This window comes from Anguilla rostrata, chromosome 18 (genome assembly GCF_018555375.3).
Source record: "Anguilla rostrata isolate EN2019 chromosome 18, ASM1855537v3, whole genome shotgun sequence".
NCBI classification, from domain to species: Eukaryota; Metazoa; Chordata; class Actinopteri; order Anguilliformes; family Anguillidae; genus Anguilla; species Anguilla rostrata.
In genome coordinates this window covers 23,841,898-23,867,446 of record NC_057950.1, presented here as the reverse complement: position 1 = coordinate 23,867,446, position 25,549 = coordinate 23,841,898, and the positions used below count along the sequence as shown (strand labels likewise).

General features: G+C 46.1%; 2 protein-coding genes across 6 annotated transcripts in view; one reads left to right on the top strand and one right to left on the bottom strand.

Annotated features, from left to right (window-relative positions):
• si:dkey-103j14.5 (isoaspartyl peptidase/L-asparaginase) overlaps positions 1–25,549 on the bottom strand; it is a 236,651-nt gene that overhangs the window by 93,485 nt on the left and 117,617 nt on the right. The gene's annotated exons all lie outside the window — the stretch shown is intronic.
• Positions 1–25,549, top strand: part of khdrbs2 (KH domain containing, RNA binding, signal transduction associated 2) — a 157,377-nt gene that overhangs the window by 26,344 nt on the left and 105,484 nt on the right. For all 5 annotated transcript variants that reach the window (XM_064317615.1, XM_064317613.1, XM_064317617.1 and 2 more), the window contains exon 2: positions 5,364–5,491. In XM_064317615.1, the coding sequence (XP_064173685.1) occupies positions 5,364–5,491 (128 nt within the window). The remainder of the gene's footprint in view (positions 1–5,363; positions 5,492–25,549) is intronic.

Below are 25,549 nucleotides of genomic sequence, written 5' to 3'. Positions count from 1 at the left end.
GCAACAATCGGGCAGCACCCTGGAGGATCTGACTCCGGCCTGGAAAAGGTCCGCAGAACAGTTTCAGCCTCTCGCCGGTGTGAAAGTCTGAAACAGTTATTCGGCGAAGTAGTGATTCCGTATAAGTTTAAGGTCAGACCACAAACCAGCCCTGAGTACCGTTCTGTCAGGCAAATAAAAAACCGTGTTGCCGTCACACTTCAGAAAGCTTTCCTCAGACGTCTTTGTGCGCTCTAAAAAACTGGCCTAAAATTATTTTGGCGGAAAAAAATGTAATGTAAATGTCAGACGCCGGGGCGCGCCCTTGAAATGTCGTATCAGGAACAAACAGAGGCGACAAAGAGTCTTTACACCGTTAGATTGGAGACGTAAAGTTATGACTACCGGAGTCCCCCTGGCTGCAGCACACCCAGAAGTCAACGCGGCCTCCGTTGTTGGGTGTTTTTTTGTGCTCATTTTTGTGCCGCTGGCCACCCTCCCGCGTGCGGACTGAGAGGGGAACGCACCGCGCCCCTCTTCGCTATCCGAACTCCCGAGTCGCGCCGCTGGTGCAGTCAAAGCCCTCCCAGCACGTCTCAAACAGCGGCGCTGCTCCCTTTGTCCTCGGCTTCGGCGACAGGTTGCCATGGCGCTGGCGTTCTCATACATCATCGCTGGAATAATGATTGCAACCAAAAAAAAAAAAAAACCCCTTTGACAATTAAAATATAACTCATTGTTGATTTCATACAGACTTTTTCATCCTTATGAAGGGTGTGGAATTGGGATTGGAATTGGCATGGGTAGGAATTATGTGTTCAGTTGGTCACAGTTGGCAGAAGGCTACTAATGTTTACCTTCCACCATATGTGATAACAGGACTGTAATTAAATAACAACTTACTTCATATATACACATGGAATAAATTGATTTGTTGCCATGGCATTTAACGGCATTCCCATCTAAGCTGTAAATCAAATATGAATTATACCACAACAAGCTACCACGGTATGATAATTATAAAGGAGTACAACACGGAACTTTTTTTTAACCACAACATACATTTCCTGCATTAACCTACAACCATTAAGCTTAACCTGCCATACTGTTCCATTAATCTACCCTACAGAACTAAGTGCGGTAATTGAGATGCATTTGCAGATGTCATGAACAGCACTTCCATACGCAGTGACTGTGCATTTCCAGTGCTTTGTTCACTGTTCCGTTCACAAGAGCAGAACCGTGCGTTCGCAAGAGCGGGCCACCTGGACCACAAAGCCTTGCAACTTGCCCACATCTGAAATCAAACCGACAACTGAATGAATTCAGTTCAGTTCCCGTCATAAGTGTCCTTATGTCCATCTGGCCCCAGAGGTGAATAAGTGTCTTGAGTCGGGTGAACGTGCTAGAGAGCACGTTAGCGTGTCTAGAGAAATATGACAGAAAGGCGTGAGGACATTGCTCTTCGAGCAAATTCCCTCCATTTTCTTTCGAACCAGGAAGTGCAAAGACAGCTGTGCCGCCTGCGTCAGGCTCTGTGGCCGTTCCGCTGTGCTGTCAGCGAAGCTTCTCAGCACAGTCGCTCCACTCCATCCAAACTAACTCTTCCACTCACTTACAAGGACAGAAAACTTGCAAGGGAATATCTAAAGATGGCCTCCTTTTCATTTTATGGATTTTATTGCCCCCTCTACTCGATTATAGTTGCAGCTTACATTCCAGTTACATATTTAATGTAGTTTAGAAGGCTACGTTCAATGAGCTCAACTGGATTAAACTGGCGGCTACAGTTTTTTCTTTGAACGTCTCTTACTTTTCTAAACTTTTTTAAATAATTTAAAAAAAATTTAAATAAAGTTTTGTCTGTCTTGCCAGCCGCGATTACGCAAATCCTCTGAAACGGTAGCATCCTCAGCTGACTGTCTGAAAGTAAATCTAAAATATGCACTGTAATCTCATTTGTCAGTGTGGGGATTTTTTTTAATGCGTTGCATCTACCAAATGAACAGCGAGGTGAGAGACAGCCCAAAGTTGGAGAGGTGTAATTGAAATGGGATATATTGCAGAAAGAAGATTTTCTTTCTCTGACTCAGCAGAAATCATGGGACAGCTGTATAATGTGCCGCAAAATCATTTTATTTCCACATTCATATGCGTTAAATACTTAAATTATTACTTTTTAGTAATATACTGTATATATATTATACATGTACAAACCAGGTATTTTTGTATTGGCTTGGTACATCTAGCTCCTCATTTTCATATTTTAATTTCCATGTGAAACGTATATGGAAAAATATCAAGAGGACCCTAAGTAGTCATGGACAGTGATCATATTTAAAAATAGTTTCGATGTAGTGTATTTAGAGCATGAGTGGGAGGAGTATTGTGACTTCACTTACTTGGATAGCACCCTCATGTTCTAATGAGCCCCTGGTCTTTAGCCTGACCTTAGCAGGCCCCACATAGACCAGCAAATGAAAGGGACCCAATGCACAGCACAGTATGAACCTCAAAAGCCAGGACCTCCCAACTCGGCAGGCAGAATACCAATCTAGGGCCCCAAACAAACACAGTGGGGCCACAAATTCACGTAAAGACAACGGATACGCACGCACACAACGATAGACACGGAGTAGGAGTGGTATAGGAGGAGAACTTGCATTCTTTGTAAAATTGTTGCAGCTGAGTAGGTCATTATAAATTAAATAAATAAATATCTAACTCACATATGTTATTTTTATCCCAGCAACTCAATTTCAATTTCATATTGGTCACATTAAAACCCAATGTTCACAGTAACTCCTGCAAATGGTCTTCCAATGCGTGCTCACAATATTCTTTACACAGCCTATTTAGATAATGACTGTTATCATAGCAATCATAACGATAACCTTTGCAAACGAAATGGATTTTTTTTTTTTTTGAAAATTGAAACAATTACTGTGCTTCAGGAGACCCCAGAGATCTGGAGTTTTCCAGATCTCTCAGAAATCCACATAACTGCCCTGACCGGTTTCAGCTGGAAATCTGGGTCTCATTTGCAAAAGACAAGCACAGCACACAAACACACAAACACATGCACATGCACATTCACATGCACACACACAAACACATGCACATTCACATGCACACACACAAACACACGCACATGCACACACACACAAACACGCACATACACACACACACATACGCACACACACGCACGCACACACACACACACACTCTCCCTCTCTCACATACACCCACACTCTCTCTCTCTCACTCACACACACAAACACGTACATGCACACACACACGCACACACACGCAAGCACACACACACACTCTCCCTCTCTCTCTCTCTCACACACTCTTCCTCTCTCTCACACACACACACACTCTCCCTCTCTCTCTCTCTCACACACACACACATTCTCTCTCTCTCTCTCTCTCTCACACACACACACACACACACTCTCTCCCTCTCTCTCACACACACACACACACACTCTCCCTCTCTCACACACACACACACAGCACCCTGCCGTTAGAATATGTCGCGGCAGGGCACATATTATTCCAGCCCCTGCCTTGCGCGTGTTGAGGGGAGCGGTGTGATTGGCTACAAATAGGGGCTGCAGAGAAGGCTTCATTAGAAGTGAAAGATTACAGGTCGCTCTCTGCTCTCTGCTTGCGCGTGCCGCACTCTCTCCCCCTCTCTCTCTCCCCTCTCTCTCTCTCTCTCTCTCTCTCTGTCCCCCGTGGTCCCCCTCTACCCACGCTGCCTCACTTCTCTCCCGTATTGTTCTACAGGACCGGAGCGGGTTCATAATTCTTAATTCTTGCTGGCATTAATTTTCCTTTGACAGCGGATCTCCCCCTGGGACCCCCGGGAGGACGGTGTTATTCCTGGGCCCCGCAGCGTTTCGCGGCCGCGCGGTTTTCCACAAGCGCTCCGACGAGCTCCGGTTTTGGAGGGAACTCTGCGGAGAGACCCGAAACCCCACGCTCAATTTCGCCCGAAATTATCCCGCATGCGCCTCGCCCGTGATAGTCAAAAAAAAAAAACCAAAGAACAAACACATTTTAAAAAAATCCCGCCTGGACGTCGGGCGGCTGGCGAGAGAACGCATCGATCCGCTCCTCGGAAGGAGTCTTCGGCGTAAACGCGCGCCGCCTGGCCCGTTGTTCGGAGACGTGAAGCGTAGATCGGGAGCGGGGACGTGGGAGGGGTAACGGAGGTCCTGCTGTGAGCTTTCGTTCTGCATCTGGCAGCGCGGCCCCCCCCCCCCTCGTGTAATTAGGATTCAGATCCAGCCCTATGTGGAGGGGGGGAGCAGAGCATCATGCCGTTCATTGTTCAGTGTGTAAAATAATACAACTCTGCTACTCCGCCTGCAGAATGCATCAGACCCGGGCCTAGCCACGGTATCTAGTAGCCCCTGCGACATCAAACTAATCTCGAGGTTGAGAGTAGTTTACACCCATTTTTATCTGAGAGTTTCCTTTTTTTTCCACCATATGTACTGTACAAGCCCATCTCATCACTTTGGTCATGTGTTCATAATGGCCGATTAGGGGAGAAGTGCGACATGCACGTGCAATAATTAGTTCGTTATTTGTGAACTCGATCAGTAGGAACCGATGGTAACCCAAACTTTACTTTTCAGTGGATTGGAAGACCTTTTGTCGACATGGCACTTTTTTTTTTTTTTCCACCGGGATGTATGGTTCGCAGCTTAAAAGCGGGATGATTTATGGAATTGATTGATATTATGAATTCCCGAATGTAGATCGATGAGCAGACGGGATCTGGACGCAGACTGCCAGGGCATTACCGCTCAGCTGAAACGTGGGGGAGAAGATGAGCTGTGGCTCGCTTCGAATCTGTATGCAAGAGGCCGTCTAATTGAAAGGCGCCGAATTCTGCCTGTTGTTGCCTTTGGGAATATGAATTTGCATTAAAGAGGTGGGGGGGGGGAGCAGTCCGTCAGATTAAATAGGGCAGCTTCGTAATGTGAATGGGAAATAAAAAGGGACCGGTTCCTGGAGAATTTGGGGGTTTGACGGGCCTGTTTTTTTTTGAGGGGGGGGGAGGGGGTCATGGGGGCGGGACTGCGTGGAGGAGCTGGAGGTCGCCCCATTTGAGTCTCACGCTCTTGCTGTGGAGCACACATATGCCCCCCCCCCCCCCCCCCAAAATCCGCACACACCCGTCTATAGCACGCCCTTCTCCTTTCCACACGCTTTCAACCGTCGAGAACAGTTTCAGCAGAGTGCTGTTTTTTCCCTTACTTTCCCTACCATCTCGCATGTCATCCGTATGTACCGAGCCTTGACCTGTCAGAAACGGGGCATAAGGCACGCGCTGAATAAAGGCCTCCGATTGGCTCCCCCCGCAGAGATCGAGAAGTACGAGGGGGAGGACCTGAGGAAGGACGGGGACGTGCAGAAGTACCTGGACGTCATCAGCAACAAGAACATCAAGCTGTCGGAGAGGGTCCTCATCCCCGTGCAGCAGTACCCCAAGGTAAACGCCGCCGCCGCCGCCACCTCCCCTTCCCCTTCCACCCGAGCCTTTCATCCGGGAGCCCGGTTTAATCATCTCCCGCACCGTACTCCATTATTCAGTCAAATTACCAGCGCTGACATTTTAACTCTCTCCTGTGGGTAAACATTTCCGTGACCTTTAATTATTCCGCATTTATATCTTTATTTTTTTTTTTCCTCCACCCAATATCAACACGAACTTATGAGCTTCGCTATACCCCCCCCCCCCCCTCTGCTATGATAGAAACCGACAATGTGTGGAATTATGCTGCAGCACAAGCAAAATCAATAACTGCAATTACAAAGTAATAATTGCGAACGCTCTATATTTGGATAGAGCGTGTTCCTGTTTGAAAACACGTGTGCCTTACGGCTCACAGATGTACTGTGACATAATGTTTACACGCTCACGCATGTCCCACATGGAATATTCAAGCATTCTATAACACCTGTCTCATAAACACGTTATTGCAATACCTATAACTCAAAAAAGCCTACATTCCAGTTAATACAGATAACATAGTATTCATCATTTTCCTCCTATCCTGAAATAAATCAACACCTGTAAATTTTATTTTGCAAGGCATCTTATGCCGGAATTAGCTCTCTAGCTAGCCATTATATCAAACTTAAAGATCGTGCTTTTCTCAAGAAACAGTGGTCTATCAGTGGTCTATCAACGTCTAACAATGGTCTATATCACTTTGGTTTATCAGTAAAAAACACACATGTTCTAGACTGAAAAAAGAACTGAAACAACATTGTCTATGAAAAGCATTCTGTAAAGATATTGATAAGAACTACCCTTTGCAAGAAGACATTTTGGATAAGGGAGGAGGGAAGAAACACAATGGGCCTCATTGAAGAAACGTGTACGGTCACATTTGAACGGATTTCCATGTGTCATAAATCCCATATTGGTTTTTCATAGGAACATTTTTCAGAACAAAAGTAAGAATAATTCAAGACAAGTTTTGTGAATGAGGCCCAATGTGTGTCCTTTCCAAGATTTTCTGTGGGATACTTTGATGGCTGTGTGTATACATAAATATTGTATTTCCGCCACTGTATTCCATGGTGTATGGGAACAGTTTATTTGAAATATGACACAGTAACCAGGATCCAGAATACTTTGTGTATAGAAACACTTATATTGGCAATTAAGTCAATGTATGTTCAAAATATAAAAGGAAATTGAAAGGGAACACACATTCAGTTATGAAACTTGGAATAATATGTATTTTTAAACAAAACTGCCACGGCATAAGAAAAGAAAAGATGCCATTTTGAAATAAACGTCAGTTATGCTAATAAACTGGGCTGGCAACAAAAGGAATCCATTTTAAAAAATCTTGCTCACTTAAAATGACTATCATTACAGGTCATTTCCTTCATTCCTTTATGTAGTTTGAGTGCTTTCTGACACCAGCACAACCTCTCCTCCCTCCAATAAACTTTCCAAAACAACAGCAAAGTAAGACCCTGCATTCAATCATTTTTGCCTGCAGCTAAAGAGGCAGAAAATCATTTCAGCAGCCAATGCTATCAATTTAGCCTCCCTTTATTGTCTCTTTCAGTGCACCGATACTGTCTGTAGGGTCTTACAGTGCACCGATACTGTCTGCAGAGTCCTACAGTGCACCGATACTGTCTGCAGAGTCCTACAGTGCACTGATACTGTCTGCAGAGTCCTACAGGGCACCGATACTGTCTGCAGAGTCCTACAGTGCACCGATACTGTCTGCAGAGTCCTACAGGGCACCGATACTGTCTGCAGAGTCCTACAGTGCACTGATACTGCCTGCAGGGTCCTACAGTGCACTGATACTGTCTGTAGGGTTCTACAGTGCACTGATACTGTCTGTAGGGTCCTACAGTGCACTGATACTGTCTGCAGGGTCCTACAGGGCACTGATTCTGTCTATAGGGTCTTACAGTGTACTGATACTGTCTGTAGGTCTTACAATGCACTGATACTGTCTGTAGGTCTTACAGTGCACTGATACTGTCTGTAGGGTCTCACAGTGCACTGATACTGTCTGTAGGTCTCACAGTGCACTGATACTGTCTGTAGGTCTTACAGGCCACTGATACTGTCTGTAGGGTCTCACAGTGCACTGATACTGTCTGTAGGGTCTCACAGTGCACTGATACTGTCTGTAGGTCTTACAGGCCACTGATACTGTCTGTAGGGTCCACTGCTTCAGCAGCAGCTGAAAAACAGCTTTTTACTCAGAGATCAAAGCTAGTCTAGAATGTTCCGTTAATTTGAACACAGTGATCCCATGTGCATGAGAACATTCTTTTAATCAACCCACAGAGGCATGATACATCAGAGAAAAGCGAAGAGGGGCAGTGGGGGATGAGTAACAATAGCATGTTGCTTTGCTTAGCTGTCCTTGTACTTTGGTCAAAGGATCTATTTATTCCAGTGCTATTAGTGTATAGTTAATTAGGGACTGTCACTTTGTGATTTATCCATGTGTCAGATTCTCCTGTCATGATCAAAACACTGCATTCAGCCACTGTGGCAGGGTTTCATAACAGCATCAATGGTAAACTTGCGGGCACATCATAAAACACGTGAATAAAGCGTCAAGCTGAAACTAGATGCTGGGGACTGATTTTGTTTTATCCGCCCGCATGCGGCAGATTAAGAGAATCGTAAAACAGCTGCCAGGTGGCGCATCCTGCTAAAATAATGTTCCGGGGTGCGGACGCGGCCCCTGCTGGTCTGGTTTTGGGTCCACGCCGGCCGCGCCGACGCGAACCCCTGCCAGCAGCCCGGCAGGGGCGGGCATAATCAGCGGTGCCATCGCTCAGACCGGCTCCTCTGGGCACGGCTGGGCACCGGCGGATCACTGCTGGGCGTGTGACGCGTGCCCTACCGACGCCGCGACCACAGAGCTCAGCCCACACGCCGTGAGACCCAGCCGCAGGTGGAATAACATGACTCGGAGGAGTGTGTGTGTGCCGGAGAGAGAGAGGGTGTGTGTGTGTGTGTGTGTGTGACTGACAGTGAGTGTGTGTGACGGGGAGGGAGAGAGAGAGAGAGAGAGTGTGTGATGGAGTGAGTGTGTGACTGAGAGAGAGAGAGTGAGGGAGAGAGTGTGTGATGGAGTGAGCGTGTGACTGAGAGAGAGAGAGTGAGGGAGAGAGTGTGTGATGGAGAGGGTGCATGATGGAGAGGGTGTGTGTGGTGGAAAGAGAGTGTGATGGAGAGGGTGTGTGTGACAGAGAGAGAGTGTGTGTGATGGAGAGGGTGTGTGTGACAGAGAGAGAGAGAGTGTGTGATGGAGAGGGTGTGTGTGACAGAGAGAGAGTGTGTGTGATGGAGAGGGTGTGTGTGACAGAGAGAGAGAGAGTGTGTGATGGAGAGGGTGTGTGTGACAGAGAGAGAGAGAGTGTGTGATGGAGAGGGTGTGTGTGACAGAGAGAGAGAGAGTGTGTGATGGAGAGGGTGTGTGTGACAGAGAGAGAGAGAGAGAGTGTGTGATGGAGAGGGTGTGTGTGACAGAGAGAGAGAGAGAGAGAGAGTGTGTGATGGAGAGGGTGTGTGTGACAGAGAGAGAGAGAGAGAGTGTGTGATGGAGAGGGTGTGTGATGGAGAGAGAGTGTGCATGACAGATGTTGGGCTGTATGAGACCGACCAATTAACATGATCAGGCTTTCCAAATTAGCGAAAAAGAAGGCTTGTGGTTTAAAATGTTTTGTTTTTTTTTAATTAAAGGCTATATTGATTTTACTGTTCCTCCCAATTTGTCCATATTTCTGTAATGCAATTTGCACATTCAAAATATCGCTCAGCAACACAATAAGCCAGTGGGAGATGAAAACTGAAAGTGAGAAAGGCTATAGTGACAAATCTGCCAGGATGATGAACATACGGAGGAGAAGGTCATTTTCCCTTTTCAAACCGAACAACCTTACAGTTCACATAAGGACACAGGTGGGCCTGTAACACCACCTTCATGTGACAGCTGCCGAAAGCGCTTAGGGGCAAACCTGTCCGTGCCCGTCCAGAAACACCTGCTAAGTTTGTCCAAGGAAACTAGCGCAGCGTGCACAGGAGTGACTCTGATCAGGCCTGGCGTGCCAGCCAATGAGAGAGCTGGCAGCAGGTTGAGCGCGTCCTGTAACCAATCGCGAAGGGTGCGGGAACGAGCCCACGGTGAAGCGCGCGGAGGGAAACTTCTGTTGTTTCCGTATCTACGGGGGGGGGTGGGGGGGGTGGGGAGTAGCTGAGAGGCAAGATCTATCGTGAGCGTGAGAGAGATCCCTGAAACTGCCTGAGGTGCGGCGTGTTCTCCCAGTCGACCTCTGTCAGGGTCACGTAATACACTGCAGGTCGCAGGTCACAGCTCTATACATAGATCCGGGCCATCGGAGGCGGCCTTGTGAGACCCGAGTTTATTACATTACATTACATTACAGGCATTTAGCAGACGCTCTTATCCAGAGCGACGTACAACAAGTGCATAGGTTTCAAGATGTAGAGGCGCAAAAGAAACACTAGAGTGAAGTAAGGATCGTAGTGCCAGAAGTGACCACATCGATCAGGACTCCAACCCTGTAGAGTAAGCTTGTTCAGCAGCAAGAATCCTACCAAGTACAACCCCTATTACAACCCCTCTTACTCGTTTCTGCAGAGCGAATGAGAAAAGGGGTATAGAAAGCCAATAGGACCTCGTGCTCCTGTGTCACCTTATTTAGAAAACATTGATTTTACATGGCATCGCAGGTTTCGCTGAATTGGAATTGCAATCCTGATACTGCGACCGGGCTTAAAAAGATACAGTAAGTAGATCGATAGCTCACAGAAGCAGCCTGTCGGAGAGGGACACGGTCCTCTACCGTACAAGGATATCAGGACTGTAGCGACGCAATTTATTGATTTATTGGCTGATCCTTGAGGGACAGAGAGTTAATTAGCTGAATTAATCGTTAAACATTAAACAATGTGACAATAACATTTGGTTACTGATACAATAACATGGAGCGGTAGCCAATCAGATAATATTGCTGAGCAACCAGTGGGGCACCAAAGAGGGGCAGCCAATGAGAGAACAGAACACTCTAGCTAGCCAATACGAAAACAGTACAATAATCAGCAAGATCACAGAGCAGTGAAAGCATCTATAAAATCCACGAGTTGTGGCGTTGTTGACGAACAAAGAATTGCCGTTTCTGAAAGTTTTGTAAAATAAATAAATAAATAAAGTGTGCACGTATTTGCGCACGCAGTCATAGGTGGCAGGCAATTTAATGCTTTATTTCTTACTCTGGTCCTGAGAGAAGGAAAGTTTGCGCATTCCTGTCTCTAAGCTGCTTGAGGCGCACTGTGCTCACATAATGAGTTATAGCAGCAATCTGGCTTTGCATGGCCCAGGGGTGTCTGGGTGCTGGGGAGAGTCTTTGTATGCGAGAATATCCTCAAAAATGTACTGAATAACTCAGAGAGCCTTTCCGCAGGGTTACCATAGGAACACCCAGTACACAGAGTGGGAGTGGGGGTGGGGGGGCAGACTCACCAGCTGCAGAAATGACACCACCCACTCAACCCTCGTCTTCTTAGATCACTCTATTTCCTGTACATTTTTTAATTACCATTATTGTGCCTTTGAAATGTACTGTATTTGCCCCAAAATGACACCATGCGATGCCTAATTTCCCCACCTACTACCTATTACATGCAACTATAGTCACAATATGTCAATGTTTTGTATTGTACATTTGCCTAGTAATGCTGCTCAGCTTCTCATGTTACACACATGCACACTTGCTCGCTCACTGTCTCATTCTCTCACTCATTCACATGCTCACACGCTTACTTGCTTACTTGTGCTCATCACACAAACACTCACACACACAGTATATAACAGAGCTTAACAATTTACTCACGTATTAATCAAACGATGATTTCAAGCAGAACTAATTCCATGTAGTAATCATTTAATTGACCATTATTAAATCTCTCAGAATAATGGCATAAATGGATTTCAGAAGGGTGGTAGCCATAACAGGCTAATTATTGTTTTTTATCTTTTCTTAAATTAGTTTCAGCTGAAAATCTGCTAATTCACCTTAGAGTGCTTGTTATTGTTATCGCCACGTGTTCATATGAAGCGGAATGAGACAGAGAGGAGAGAGGCACTCTAAACCTTCCCCTTGTTTGCTTGTCATTATTTTAGGGCTAAAGGCCCGCTGCGCTATACATGAGCCATCTGAGGGCTGGCTGTCTGTAAATGTCAGCCATGTCTGCTGTGTTTGTGCACGTCTGTTCAACTGCCAGGAAATTTCCGGGTGAATTAGCTTTGAAGCGACACACGAGTGGAGGAGCAGGTGCTTTGCCTCACAAAAGCATCCAGAAAGGTTTCCTTTACACAGGAACTGAGGACAGAAAAGACAGCGGTCTGAGAGAGAGAGCCGCTAACGCAGGGCTGGGAGAGAGAGAGCCGCTAACGCAGGGCTGAGAGAGAGAGAGCCGCTAACGCAGGGCTGAGAGAGAGAGAGCTGCTAACGCAGGGCTGGGAGAGAGAGAGCCGCTAACGCAGGACTGAGAGAGAGAGCCGCTAACGCAGGGCTGAGAGAGAGAGAGAGTCGCTAACGCAGGGCTGGGAGAGAGACCGCTAACGCAGGGCTGGGAGAGAGAGAGCCGCTAACACAGGGCTGAGAGAGAGAGAGCCGCTAACGCAGGGCTGAGAGAGAGAGAGCCGCTAACGCAGGGCTGAGAGAGAGAGAGAGCCGCTAACGCAGGGCTGAGAGAGAGAGCCGCTAACGCAGGGCTGAGAGAGAGAGAGAGCCGCTAACGCAGGGCTGAGAGAGAGCTGCTAACGCAGGCCTCAGAGAGAGAGAGCCGCTAACGCAGGCCTGAGAGAGAGAGCCGCTAACGCAGGGCTGGGAGAGAGAGAGCCGCTAACGCAGGGCTGGGAGAGAGAGCCGCTAACGCAGGCTGGAGAGAGAGAGAGCCGCTAACGCAGGGCTGGAGAGAGAGAGCCGCTAACGCAGGGCTGGAGAGAGAGAGCCGCTAACACAGGGCTGGGAGAGAGAGCCGCTAACGCAGGGCTGAGGAGAGAGCCGCTAACGCAGGGCTGAAGAGAGAGAGCCGCTAACGCAGGCTGAGAGAGAGAGAGCCGCTAACGCAGGGCTGAGAGAGAGAGCCGCTAACGCAGGGCTGAGAGAGAGAGAGCCGCTAACGCAGGGCTGGGAGAGAGAGCCGCTAACGCAGGGCTGAGAGAGAGAGAGGCGCTAACGCAGGGCTGAGAGAGAGAGAGCCGCTAACGCAGGGCTGGGAGGAGAGAGCCGCTAACGCAGGGCTGGGAGAGAGAGAGGAGCCGCTAACGCAGGGCTGAGGAGAGCCTAACGCAGGGGAGAGAGCCGCTAACGCAGGGCTGAGAGAGAGAGCCGCTAACGCAGGGCTGGAGAGAGAGAGCCGCTAACGCAGGGCTGGGAGAGAGAGAGCCGCTAACGCAGGGCTGAGAGAGAGAGAGCCGCTAACGCAGGGCTGAGAGAGAGAGACCGCTAACGCAGGGCTGGAGAGAGAGCCGCTAACGCAGGGCTGAGAGAGAGAGAGCGCTAAGCAGGCTGGGAGAGAGAGCGCAACGCAGGGCTGAGAGAGAGAGAGCCGCTAACGCAGGGCTGGGAGAGAGAGCCGCTAACGCAGGGCTGGGAGAGAGAGAGCCGCTAACGCAGGGCTGAGAGAGAGAGAGCCGCTAACGCAGGGCTGAGAGAGAGAGAGCCGCTAACGCAGGGCTGAGAGAGAGAGAGCCGCTAACGCAGGGCTGAGAGAGAGAGCCGCTAACGCAGGGCTGGGAGAGAGAGAGCCGCTAACGCAGGGCTGAGAGAGAGAGAGCCGCTAACGCAGGGCTGGGAGAGAGAGCCGCTAACGCAGGGCTGGGAGAGAGAGAGCCGCTAACACAGGGCTGGGAGAGAGAGCCGCTAACGCAGGGCTGGGAGTGAGAGAGCCGCTAACGCAGGGCTGAGAGAGACCGCTAACGCAGGGCTGAGAAGAGAGAGCCGCTAACGCAGGCTGGAGAGAGGAAGCATGAGAACCGCTAACGAGGCCTGGGAGAGAGAGAGCCGCTAACGCAGGCTGGAGAGAGAGAGCCGCTAACGCAGGGCTGGGAGAGAGAGAGCCGCTAACGCAGGGCTGGGAGAGAGAGCCGCTAACGCAGGGCTGGGAGAGAGAGAGCCGCTAACGCAGGGCTGGGAGTGGTGCCGCTAAGGCAGGGTTGGGAGTGGTGCCGCATCCTCTGATGCAGTAAAAAAAAGGAGTGTCCATATTTGCAAGCAAATATATATTTTTATTAGACTCCGTTCGCGTGTTCTCAGAGCTCAGAAGAAACAGCATAAGGATACGCGGAGGAGCTGTAATAAATGAGTGACTGCAGCAGTGTCTGCACAAACAGAGCACTTTGCTTTACTCGAGCGGAGGTAGCCATAGCGATCTGTCTTTTTGGGTCCTGCACTAAACTCACTGAGTTTAGAAAACTAAAGCAATAAATACACATTTGCCTCCATATACAGAGTATACTCCAATACTTCTTTTTATTGCGTTTCTGGTTCCCGGTTTAGGGCTCTTGTTGTCCTAACCTTAGCGTACGTGTCCTTATACTATATGAATGCTGAGCATTTGCTGTGTCAGATATCTGTAGCAGCTCCCGAGCACCGTACATCAGTACAGCGCATCAGCGGAGTTCAGACAGCCCCCTCCGTCCCGAACACGCCCAGCGGTGATCTCAGAGACGCTAAAGCCAAAAGGCACGGGAGGCGTACGTGTCATCCGTTACCCCGGGAACCCGAGCCGGCTCATTTGTATGTGGCGCGGGGCGAGCCAGCGGTGTAACGCGGCGAACGGGGGTCCGGCTCGATATGTTTAATTACTCCGCGCCTGACCTCTGTAATGAGGGGAAGCGCGTTTTATGAGTCGACACGGCGAACGTCCTGCCGCCGCCGTAACTCAGCCAGCTGCGAGACGGGCCGGGCTAATGCTGAGAAATGCACGCCTGTCAAGCTGTGAAACAAAGGAACGTGGCCGGCAACATATTTTTTAATTAAGTGGGATCATAAGCCCCTTACTATTAACAGCAACAACAACAACAACTACAATAATAACAATAGTAGTAGCAGCAGCAGTAGCAGTAGCAGCAGCAGTAATAGTAGTAGCAGCAACAGTAGCAGTAGCAGTAGCAGTAACAGTAGCAGCAGCCGCAGTAGAAGTAGCAGCTGTATTGCTATTATGTTGTTTCTCTGGCATGTGCTACCTGACAGTGAAGAGTGATGTAATAACCTCAGGTTCATGAGCTGTAGGTGGGTGGAAGATGGGATGTAGGTGGGAGAGGGTGAGCTCCTGCTGTTTCTCCAAGATAATTGGAACCAAGAGACAGCAGCAAGTGTAGATGGTGGTGGTGGTGGGGGGGGGGGGGGGGGGGGGGGGGGTGAATCTGAGCTGTATAGCTGGACGAGTCTATTGCCCCTAGAGCCTGGAAGCAGTACATTTTTCTGCAGTATAATTCAGGGAATTTCTGAAGAAAAAAGCATATTGCAGAAAACTTTTTCAACATTTTACAATAAAATAATTGTGTTCCAGGCATAGGTAGGGAATTCTAATGACATTTTCCAATGAAATACAGTTTAATTTGTCATCCTCATCCATAGATTATCAACAATTCACCGTTTAAATTTGAATTCTTCAAGAGTTCTATGTAATGTGTGTAATGAATAGAATATTTCGCCTATTTCAGATGACATTTGGCTTGTCTGGAACTAACTTTGCCATCTAATAAGACTTTTCCACCCAAATATATATAAATATGAGTCCTGTATTAAAATGTGCTTTATATAATAAGAACTTGCAGACAATCAAGCAAGCTGTTAGAATGACTTCCCTTTAATGGAAGTGCCAATGCAAAACATAGGGTAAATATAATTAATTATCTTTATTTTTTTATATTTAATCATTTATGTGCACATTAATCACATGCTGTCAGTCAAAGATGCACCACATCTGGTCCACTGAAATGAGCTTTCCCATAATCCTGTGCAAGATTTATTCATTAATCAATGCTCTCTGTTTTAGCAAGAGTTTATCAAGCAATGTCGGTGATGCCCTCATGCATGCTAATAAAATACATTCTACACAGCACAATTCCCATTTAAAAAGTCTGGTGAGAGGCGGTTCAAATAATCGACTATTCATAGTGCAAACTGTCTACTCTGGAAACTCACTCCCACATTACAGCTAATTGAGGGGACACTAAATAAGGCCCAGTACTAGACCATATCACAAGCATCTTCACAAAGACTTGTCAAGCGCCAGGTTTTGTTTTACTTTATAGACCCACTGCAAGCGGCATTAAAATTATCCTAACTGATGGGACCCATGGGTCTATCGCTATTACACAAGGGTCATTACAATATGTTTGTACATAAGAACATAACCTAGACATTGATTAGGCCATTAGTTCAAGATAAAGAATTTAATGTCATAGAAAGCTGCCAAGAAAATGATTGGCTACTGGACTGTATTACACAATAATATGGGTGCATATGATTACACAGTGGGGAGATATATCTTTGTTTTTACCTTGAGATAGCTAGTGATTTTTTTACACAAGCTCTTTCATGCCTTGTGTATTTGCAGGCTATGCACATGCTCAGTTTCACCTGTTCCTCTAGAGATAAACTGTCTATGTCAATTGGAGGGTAGCAGGGGTTGCCATTATTACCTTTTTGGAATGAAACCCTGCTCTCTTCTCCTGGAAGGAGGGCAAACCAGCCCTCATGTAAGAGACACCTGCTGCCTTCTGTGGCAGCAAAGCTCACAAACAGCTCTGGTTGAGTGACGGACGTCATGTTCGCACTGAGTCAATCACCACCGATTGGTCCGTTGGATACGGCACCACAACACAGAGGAACCCGATTGGAGATGTTTGTTCGGATTCGGTGATTGGTGTTGCGCCGGCTAGCCCCGAGCTTCTGCGACTCTTACATTCTTCACCTGACAAGAACAGACCGGGCCCCGGAAGATTCCGAGCCCTGCCCCTTGTGATGAAGAGACTTTGTCCGAGCCATGACTCACCTTTGCAACAAGGTAACCTTCTCTTCTCTTCATTACTCACAATGGAAGATTCATAGCAGGCCTCCGGTGAAGACGCCGGTTTCGGTGAGAAATATAAACCAGTGGGGCCGCGGCCAGGAGGAACGAGCGGAGTCTCCCTCGGCGTGCGCATGCAGCTAAAAAATACTGCCTTGTCATGTGCCCAGCCTTTCCACACGGGACAAAAGACTCCCACAATGCACCAGCAGGACCCTCAGCCCAGCCTTCAGCCACCAACCAGACAGACCGAGTATAACAACCTCAGATAAAAGACTTGAGGGAATATGCCACCAAGATAATCATCGTGTCACTGCACAATGTTACGCTTCTCTAATATTTATTCCCTTAGTCTTTCGTAAACTGAGTTTAGTAATGCAGAAAATTAATGTTTCATATCACAAAATTGCTCCATTAGCTGGTGCCCCATTACTGGAGGAATCTGTTGATCCGCCTCTGAGGTAGACAGATCAGATAGGTGGAGCAATGAGAAACAACCGACGCCATGACGATACAGATAACATTTTGTCGGTCATAGTTAAACGAAAAACCATGAGCTCATTAGCGGTTTCCTAATATAACTCAACTTATTTGACTAATTGCTGTTATTCTTATTAAAGACATCCGCAAATAAATATTTATTTCCTCTTAACATCCTGTAGAGTCCGGATTCAGAAAACTGAAAACGGGCAGGGATACCATGTAGAATCAGTCACTCGCTGAATTTTGATTTGTTCACATGTCACTGATTGACAGCTACAGCCTCACCCTATGACAGGGCCCTCCCTCCCATGACTCATGTTGATTGTGTAGGGTTAGGGTTAGGGTTGAGTCAGCTAGTCTCCTCATTACTATATTATATATTATATGTTATATATTATATATTACCGGCAACAACTGAGTGGCCTAACAGTTAAAGAACTGAGCCTGCAGCTCAGAGGTTGCTGGATTGATTCCCAGGTGGTGCACTGCCGTTGCACCCTCAAGCAAAGTACTTAACCCTCAGTAAAACTCAATCCGTATACATGGATTAAATGTAAAAGAATGTCAGCTTGGGTAAATTACTCTGGATAAGAACACTGGCTAAATTCCAAAAATGTAAATATAATAAGTTAGGTTTCACTTTTCTGACATGTGCATGTACTTTAATCTGTAAGCAGTAAAACGACAGCTAAAGCCCATGATAGAATAGTTTGTGGTTGAGAAAGGAGTCCTAATCCATGCGGGAAAAATATTTAAGATATCCGTGGATTATTACTGAAAACAACTCCGGTTTGGGAACTCTCACTGCTGATATATAATTTATAGCCTGCTTTGATGCATTGGCCAACTTTTGTACCGAAGAGCAAAAATAAAAATATTATGTGTATGTTCTAAGATGGAAACATAACTGAACTGAGCTTCTCTTGCTAAATATGGCAAAGCAAATATGAGGGCAAGAGAATGATGCTAACAATGCCCTGTATGCTGTCACCAGTTATATAACAGAACACCTTGAAATATGCTACCCCGCTATCAACCTAGCAAAGCTAATGTTCCCACCTCCGCGATACGCCCATGAAACATCTGGCAAACTGCTGCAAAAACATAGCAAGAATTAACTTCCTGTTCAATAAACATTTGAAGCATAACAGAATATTAATAAGCTCCTGGGAAATCTAGTGAACAATTACCCATATAGGCTAATATAGAAAGCAAAAAAAAAAATATTTTAAAACAAATGGACTCACAGCAGCAGCAGCATTAATATTTTCAAATGCCATTTTCGATAAAAATAAAAAATTAAAAAAAACACTAAATGTCAAAAATGGACATTTCATAGTGAGTTTTAACAGCTAGGGCAGAAATCGTCCTCCCACCAGACACTAGAGGCAGACTTTGCACTTGCACAGAGTGAAAAAACTCCAAAGACCTGCGATTCTGTATCCAGTGAATAAGTCAGGAGAGATGGGCGTGGAGATGCAGCGGGGCGTGATTCAAATGTGAAAATGCTACGGCACTTAGCGCATGCAGCCACCCACTGCCGTTTGAATCTTGCTCAACTTCTCGCAGTACCATTGTGTTTGATTGGCTATGGATTAGCAGTGGTTTTTAAATTGGTGTTTGTCTTTGAGTAGTATCGCAATGTTGCTATGGTGTGTGCATTTTATTGGGCACCTAGCAGTGGTTTTTAATTGGCTACTGTTGTCGTCGCGTTTCATTGGCCACTTGCAGTTGTGTTCTCATTTGATTTTCTCACACAGTGTTTGAATTGTTTGCCTTATATCACTCATCTTCATTGGTTAAAGCCAAACGTCCCTCTCTCACTCCATCTTTTGTTAGCTTTTTAAAAAATATATGTTTTAAGGTGCCAAAAAATATCCAATTGAGATGTATTTAACACTCCCAATAATTTAAAGACCTGTTACAATGTGTATTTATCCAAGTGGCATTTTCACACAAAAAATAGCATCATTCCGTATGAATTGCACTTAACCTACTGCTGAAATGCAGTGTGTGTAATGTATTTAGTTTGCATCGTAGTGTACGTATATAGTACATTTACTGTACCTGTTTTTCAAAGAACAGTCTGGAAAGAGCATCCAATTATCTGTGTCATAAGAACAATCTAGGAAGAGTAACCTAACTGTTATTTGCATATATATGTACAGTATATCTAGAGAAAATACTGTACACCTATCATAATCCATGCTAATTAGCTCAATATTCATGTATTATTTGTCCTTCAGGACTGTAGGTTTACTGTTGATTGGCAATTTCCCAAAGATGCATCGGAGAAGGCGATAATTCTACTTTCCTTTTGGGATTTCATCTTTTCTTTATTTTTCTCATAATTATCTGAACAAAAGTAATTGAATCTCTTGGAAGGGATTGTGTTCTACATCCGGGTCTCAAATCTCTAACAAGAACCAAGCAAGTAAAAATTCTCCTGGGAAGGGCATCCCAGCCATTGCTCAGTCTTAGCTTTAGAGACACGCTGTTTCTTTGTTGTCCTCATTAAAATCAGTGGATTTTAATTTGTTTATTTGACTGAAAAACGTACTGTTGATTTTTGTGTCTGCCTGTTGCTGCCAACCGATGCCAAGCTACGTGTTTTAAATTACATTACGTTTATTTAGCATACGATTTTATCCAGAGCGACGTATGTTTTATTACGTGGTAACTGGTAGAAACTGAGGAATGCAACATCCAGGGGTGTCGTAGTGGGGCGGGGGGGGGGGAGGTGGGGACGAAAAGCCTGGAATGATGCGTGAGAGACATGGATCAAGAGAGGAAGGGGGCCCACAGAAACTGCTTATGTATAGGGCCCAGAATTTTGTGCTACACCCCTGGCAACATCATTGCAATCAGGGTTGTACTCCATGCTTGTCACTACAAAAGAGAACATTTTATAGTTTCTTTTAAATGTACTATGGCCTTTCAGTCAGGTGACTGGCATGTTCAGCATGCAGCTAGTTCAAGATTTCCAACAATGCTTTCAGCAGCTTTGAATAAAAAAAGAGAGACATAATTTCACTTCAGCACGTGACAGGCAGATTAAATTCGGATCATAATTAGTCTGTAAACTCAGCTCAGTCAACAAAAGAGATCATGATAAAAAAAATTGTGAGTGCCTGCTTGCTTTTTGAAAGCACTCTGCTCCTATGAAAGGGGTTTATAATTATCATAATCCACAGTTCTCCCCTGTCAATCTTAATAATTGCACTCGAGCGCAATGTTTACATACACAGCCCTTTGTAAAGCATGATAACTGATTCCTTCATTTATTAACTATATTAGTACATCCTATTATGGGAATGCAATGCTCTTTCGTTTTTTCCCCACCAAACTGAGGACGAACAAAAACATCTACAGTAAATAGGAATAAGCAATCTGATAAATACAACAAATACAATACGCCAATACATACAACAGTTTTACAAAATTCACAGAGGTCACCCAGTGGGAAACGTGACATCAAGAGGCACATACATGTTTCAGGGATAAACTGGTCTTGAAAAACAGTGTTACTTTTGTGTTTGCGGGAAAACGTTCGTACTCAGAAGCACAGTCACAGTATTAAGTAAAAATATTAGGGCCGTCAACATTAGCGCCTTAACGCTTGCGATTAATGTAAAAAACCTTACTGCGTCATTTAAAAAAAATAATGCATACCAATTACAACATGTCCCTTTTGACCCCGAAATCCCCCTGTATTTTTATAAGCAGTGCACAGGGCGTGCAGCCTGCGCTAGTCTAACAAACAGTGAGCAACAAGGCTCTACTTATCCCACTGAATGGCAGCTTTAGTATAAAAAAGCTTCAAGCTTCCTTATTTTTGGATGAGCCCAAAATGCACATGCTGCAATCTCTTTTCACCGGAGCACAATAAGATTGTAGTATATGGGCCAACCGTAGCTTTGCCGACGAGGCTAGCATTTCAGAACCAAGCTGCGTTCCACGTGTTACGCTTGCTGAGCTCAGTCGACAAAACGGCATGAGCTAAACTGACAAAGTGACACTGATTCATCGTGTTTCATTCATTCTTCCAACATTTTTGTTATTCTTCTTTACTACAACGCCACAAAGGTATTCTATTTTATCATTTCATCAAATGAGAGGCAGTCATTTTTAATTTGCTATTATGATCATGAATAATCATGGCGTAATGTTATTTACTCTATTAAAAATAGACACAGATAGACACACGTAAAATGCAGCAGACAGTTAATGAGAGCTTTTGTTTGTAGATGGAGGAAGATCGAAGAAGATACTGAATCTGCCTATCAAGGCAAGGTCATCAGGTAGAAATGGGTGAGGGGGCATTAGTACAAGTAAAAATGGGTGAGTAGGGATGAGTACAGGTAGAAATGGGTGAGTAGGGATGAGTACAGGTAGAAACGGGTGAGTAGGGATGAGTACAGGTAGAAATGGGTGAGTAGGGATAGGTATACTGTAGGTAGAAATTGGTGAGGGGGTGAGTACAGGTAGAAATGGGTGAGGAGAAGGGATGAAGGAGAGCTGGAGAGGAGCATAGGGAGGCATTAAAGGAAAGGATGAAGAAATAATGGATTTGGGGAGGAGGAGGAGGAGGGACCCCAGAAACAGCCAACAGCTAAACTTTAAAGCAGAAAAAATATACAGATTTTCTCTCTTTAAAACACCCATGCAATCCCTAGCTTCAACATTGGCTGTTGAAACAGAGCAAAATGAAAACAAAGAGCGAATTCACCTTTGACCTTTAGCCCCATCTCAGGGCCTCCTCAGGGCCTCCTGAGACGGGGCCCTGAGACGGGGCTAAAGCGAATCGTGCGAGGTATCCTCCTGTGCCTCAAAAAGCGAACGGAACACAGTATTTAAAAAAGTGCGCGCAGGTCATCCTGTGCTATTTCACATTTTCAAAAATACACGGTAACCTTTGCAGGACCCGCTGAGAGTTTATTGTCGCTTTTAAATCTTTTTATCGCGTCTGCTTTCTGTGTTGCTTTTCCGAGGGTGCACAGAAGGGCCGGAACCGCCATTGTGCAATTTTATTTTTTTTATTTTCTGTGCCAAAAAAGTAAAAGCCAGTGAATTCTCCCTTTTGTGAATTCTTGCCTTTTGTTGGAAGCCTGGGGCGTTACAGGGCAGGCTTGTAATGGTCTGCAGACTATTACAGCAGACTAGACCCCCCCCCGACATGAGCTCCGGACCCTTTCAGAAAGGGGCACGCATAAGTCCACGGTCTGGAATGCCGCAAACGAACAATGCTTTTCAGTGCCACAGTCTGGTAAAGATACTGTTTCCATGGAAACATCTGAACTGCATTCATTTATTTATTTATTTTTTTTTTTAGAAGGTGGCGATTTGTGGCCATCAATCACCAGGGAGGGCCCGTCATTTTGTAGTTTATTTATTTGTTTGTTTTTTTTTTATTTTGAGCCCCAAGCCCAGGAAGGGCTTTTCCTGGAGGTTTTCTCTGGCCACAGCTGACTGAGTAAAAGCTCACAAAAGACTTTGTCCTTCCGTACCACAGCAGCTCCTTTCCACTTAACAATGTGGGAGATTCCACGGAGAAAATGACATGGCGTAATATAATGTTACATAATCAGAGCTAGGCGGAGACACTTGGCCTTGTGGTACTCTTACTTGACGGGTACAAGCCATTACATTACAGGCATTTAGCAGACGCTCTTATCCAGAGCGACTTACACAACTTTTTTTTTTTTTTTTTTACATAGCATTTTACATTGTATCCATTTATACAGCTGGATATATACTGAAGCAATTCCGGTTAAGTACCTTGCTCAAGGGTACAACGGCAGTGTCCTTACCTGGGAATCGAACCTGCGACCTTTCGGTTACGAGCCCAGTTCCTTACCCACTGTGCTACACTCCGTCCACAAGGAGCCAAGGTAACACAAGCCAAGGTAAAATCATAGAAAAAACATTGTCTGAGAAAAGCTCTCCATCTTATGAACGTTTAGAGAGGTGTAAGATGCCAGCTTTTTTCCTGTACCTGTCTAAAATACTGTCGGCGATGTCCTGAGAACCACAGCCTGATTATCTTCAGTAGAATTTCATCAGCTTTAACATGGGTACAAATACAGTGTGTGTCAAATGTGAATTCTTTAATCATCCACCACATGGAAGGCAGTACTCTGGACAAGCTGTAGAAAGCAGCAATGAAAAAAAAACCTGAGAATAAAAAATCCAACTGTCCATTTCTGCCGTCCAATCAATACTCGGCGTTGCCTGCGGATTGATTGCATCACCGCAGAAACGCATTCATTAGCGCGTGTGTTTCGGGGGATAATTGGGACGCTGAAAAGCGAAGGGGTCGAGCTTGGGTCCCTGCGGTACGCCTCGGGAGCCGCCTGATGATGTGGAAGACTTTCAGACTCGCCGTAATAAGGAGAAGAGAGCCATTATCTTTTGGCGGGCAGGCCGAAGGGACCGAACGTTCAGTCGACGAAACAGGTGGCCGAGCGCAATTACCGCGGCGAAAAGCAGCGGCGTCAGCGTCCGGGGCGAAGGCGGAGCCCACGCCGCCGCATGCTAATCCTCGCTCACCGCAGCTCGGCCATCTTTTGATAATGGTTTATTAGCTCGTAGCCAGGGGAAGATTCTCCAGAAAATATTGAGATATAAACAGATCGATACCCTGCAGAATGAGAGGTTCAAAGAGGAATGGATTCTTGATGGATCAAAAATGTAAGGTACATTATGAAGGAAAGTTGCAGCGCCGCTTGGAAAGTGTGAGCATAGTCGTGGAGATAGGAATGATTTCCTCTTGGGAGAGGTTTCGACCGAGCATATTGGCGTACTGTAGCTCTAAAGCCGGGGTGTTCAGTCTTGTCCGAAAACGGGCTGATGTAGCCGCAGGTTTTTGCTCATAAGTCTTCAATCAAGACCTCGAGAGGTAGAATCAGGTGTCGCAGTGCTGGTAATACAAAAAACTGCACCCACAGCGGCCCTTTTCACATGCTACCCTTCAATTAAGAGGTACATTGAAGGATAGCATGTGTCTGTAATGGGACAGGTGTATGCAGCTAATGCATGTGTCTGTACTGGGACAGGCGTATGCAGCTAATGCATGTGTCTGTACTGGGACAGGCGTATGCAGCTAAAGCTACATGCTGTGTCTGTACTGGACAGGTAGCAGGATGCATGTGTCTGTACTGGACAGGCGTCGTTAATGCATGTGTCTGTACTGGCAGGTACAGCGCGTCGTATGACAGCGTAGACGGCATGTGTCTGTACTGGGACAGGCGCGCATGCATGGCTGGAACGCATAAGTGTGAAGGGTTTATGTAGACATCAGGATGTTGTAGACTTGCGATTGGTATTGAGATCAAAAACCTAGACACCACCACACCAGCCCTTTCTGGATAAGATCTAGGACCCCTGCCGTACACTGACGCTTTTACCACTAGGGGGCGATGATGAGTCAAAGGAGCGAGAGGGGTGGGAAACGCCAGGCGTTTTGGCCGAAATGCTGAACCCCCCCTCACCCCCCACCCCCCACCCCCAAACCCCACTCCCCAGCTTTCAGATCAGGCTGCAGTGGAGCGGTTTAAAAGAGACCAACCTCAGGAAACTAACCCCTTCTGCAGCTCTCCCTCAACAACAAAAAAATCTCTCTATTTTTCATGACTCCACTTGCGTGTGTGTCTAATAAAAACATGGTCCTAGGCAGCATATATTCAGGAGGGGATTCAGAAAAGTGAGTTTTCAGACAGAAACACTTTTCTAAATTCCACTTGACATTACAGACATTGTTTAATGCACGCAGAGAGCAGGGTGAGAGTGATGTATAACCCGTGTGCTAGCTTGCGCACAGCGGGTGAATAACGACCATAATGCCTATGCAAATTCAGGCACACTTTCAGGCGAAAATTTGAGCAAACTTATGCAATCTGTTTTTAGCTTATTCGTGAGAACAAAACTGCCCACAGAAAGATTTTTTTGCATATTTTTTCATGTGCAGAGGCAGCGCTACATCATGAAGAGCAGCAACTTGCCGCTATTGAAGAGAAGCCCATCTCCAGCACAGATGACCTTGACATTTTTATTGACTCCAATGGGACTGACAGCATTATAAAGGGCTCTTCACTACCAAATGAGCTTCGCTGTAGCCGCACGCCGATCTGTATCTGTACGTGACAAGGAGTTGGTATTATAATGCCACGTTACAGCCCATCCTGTCATCGTTAAGCCATGTTTTCTGAGTGCGGTTTGACTTTTGAATCCCCCGGCATTATGAAACGCATTCAGCGGGAAACCGCGTTACGGGCTATCGCGAAATGCCGTCGTGCCCACGCCAGTGAACACGGGGGGGTCTGGGTGTCGACCTTGACCGTTCTCGTCTAAATGTGTTTTTTATTTATTTTATTTTATTTTTTCCTGCCGCAGCTTTTTAAAGCCGTGCGGAGCGAGTGCGTTCCGCGGCACATAGCTCATTGCGTACGGTACTTGGTGACA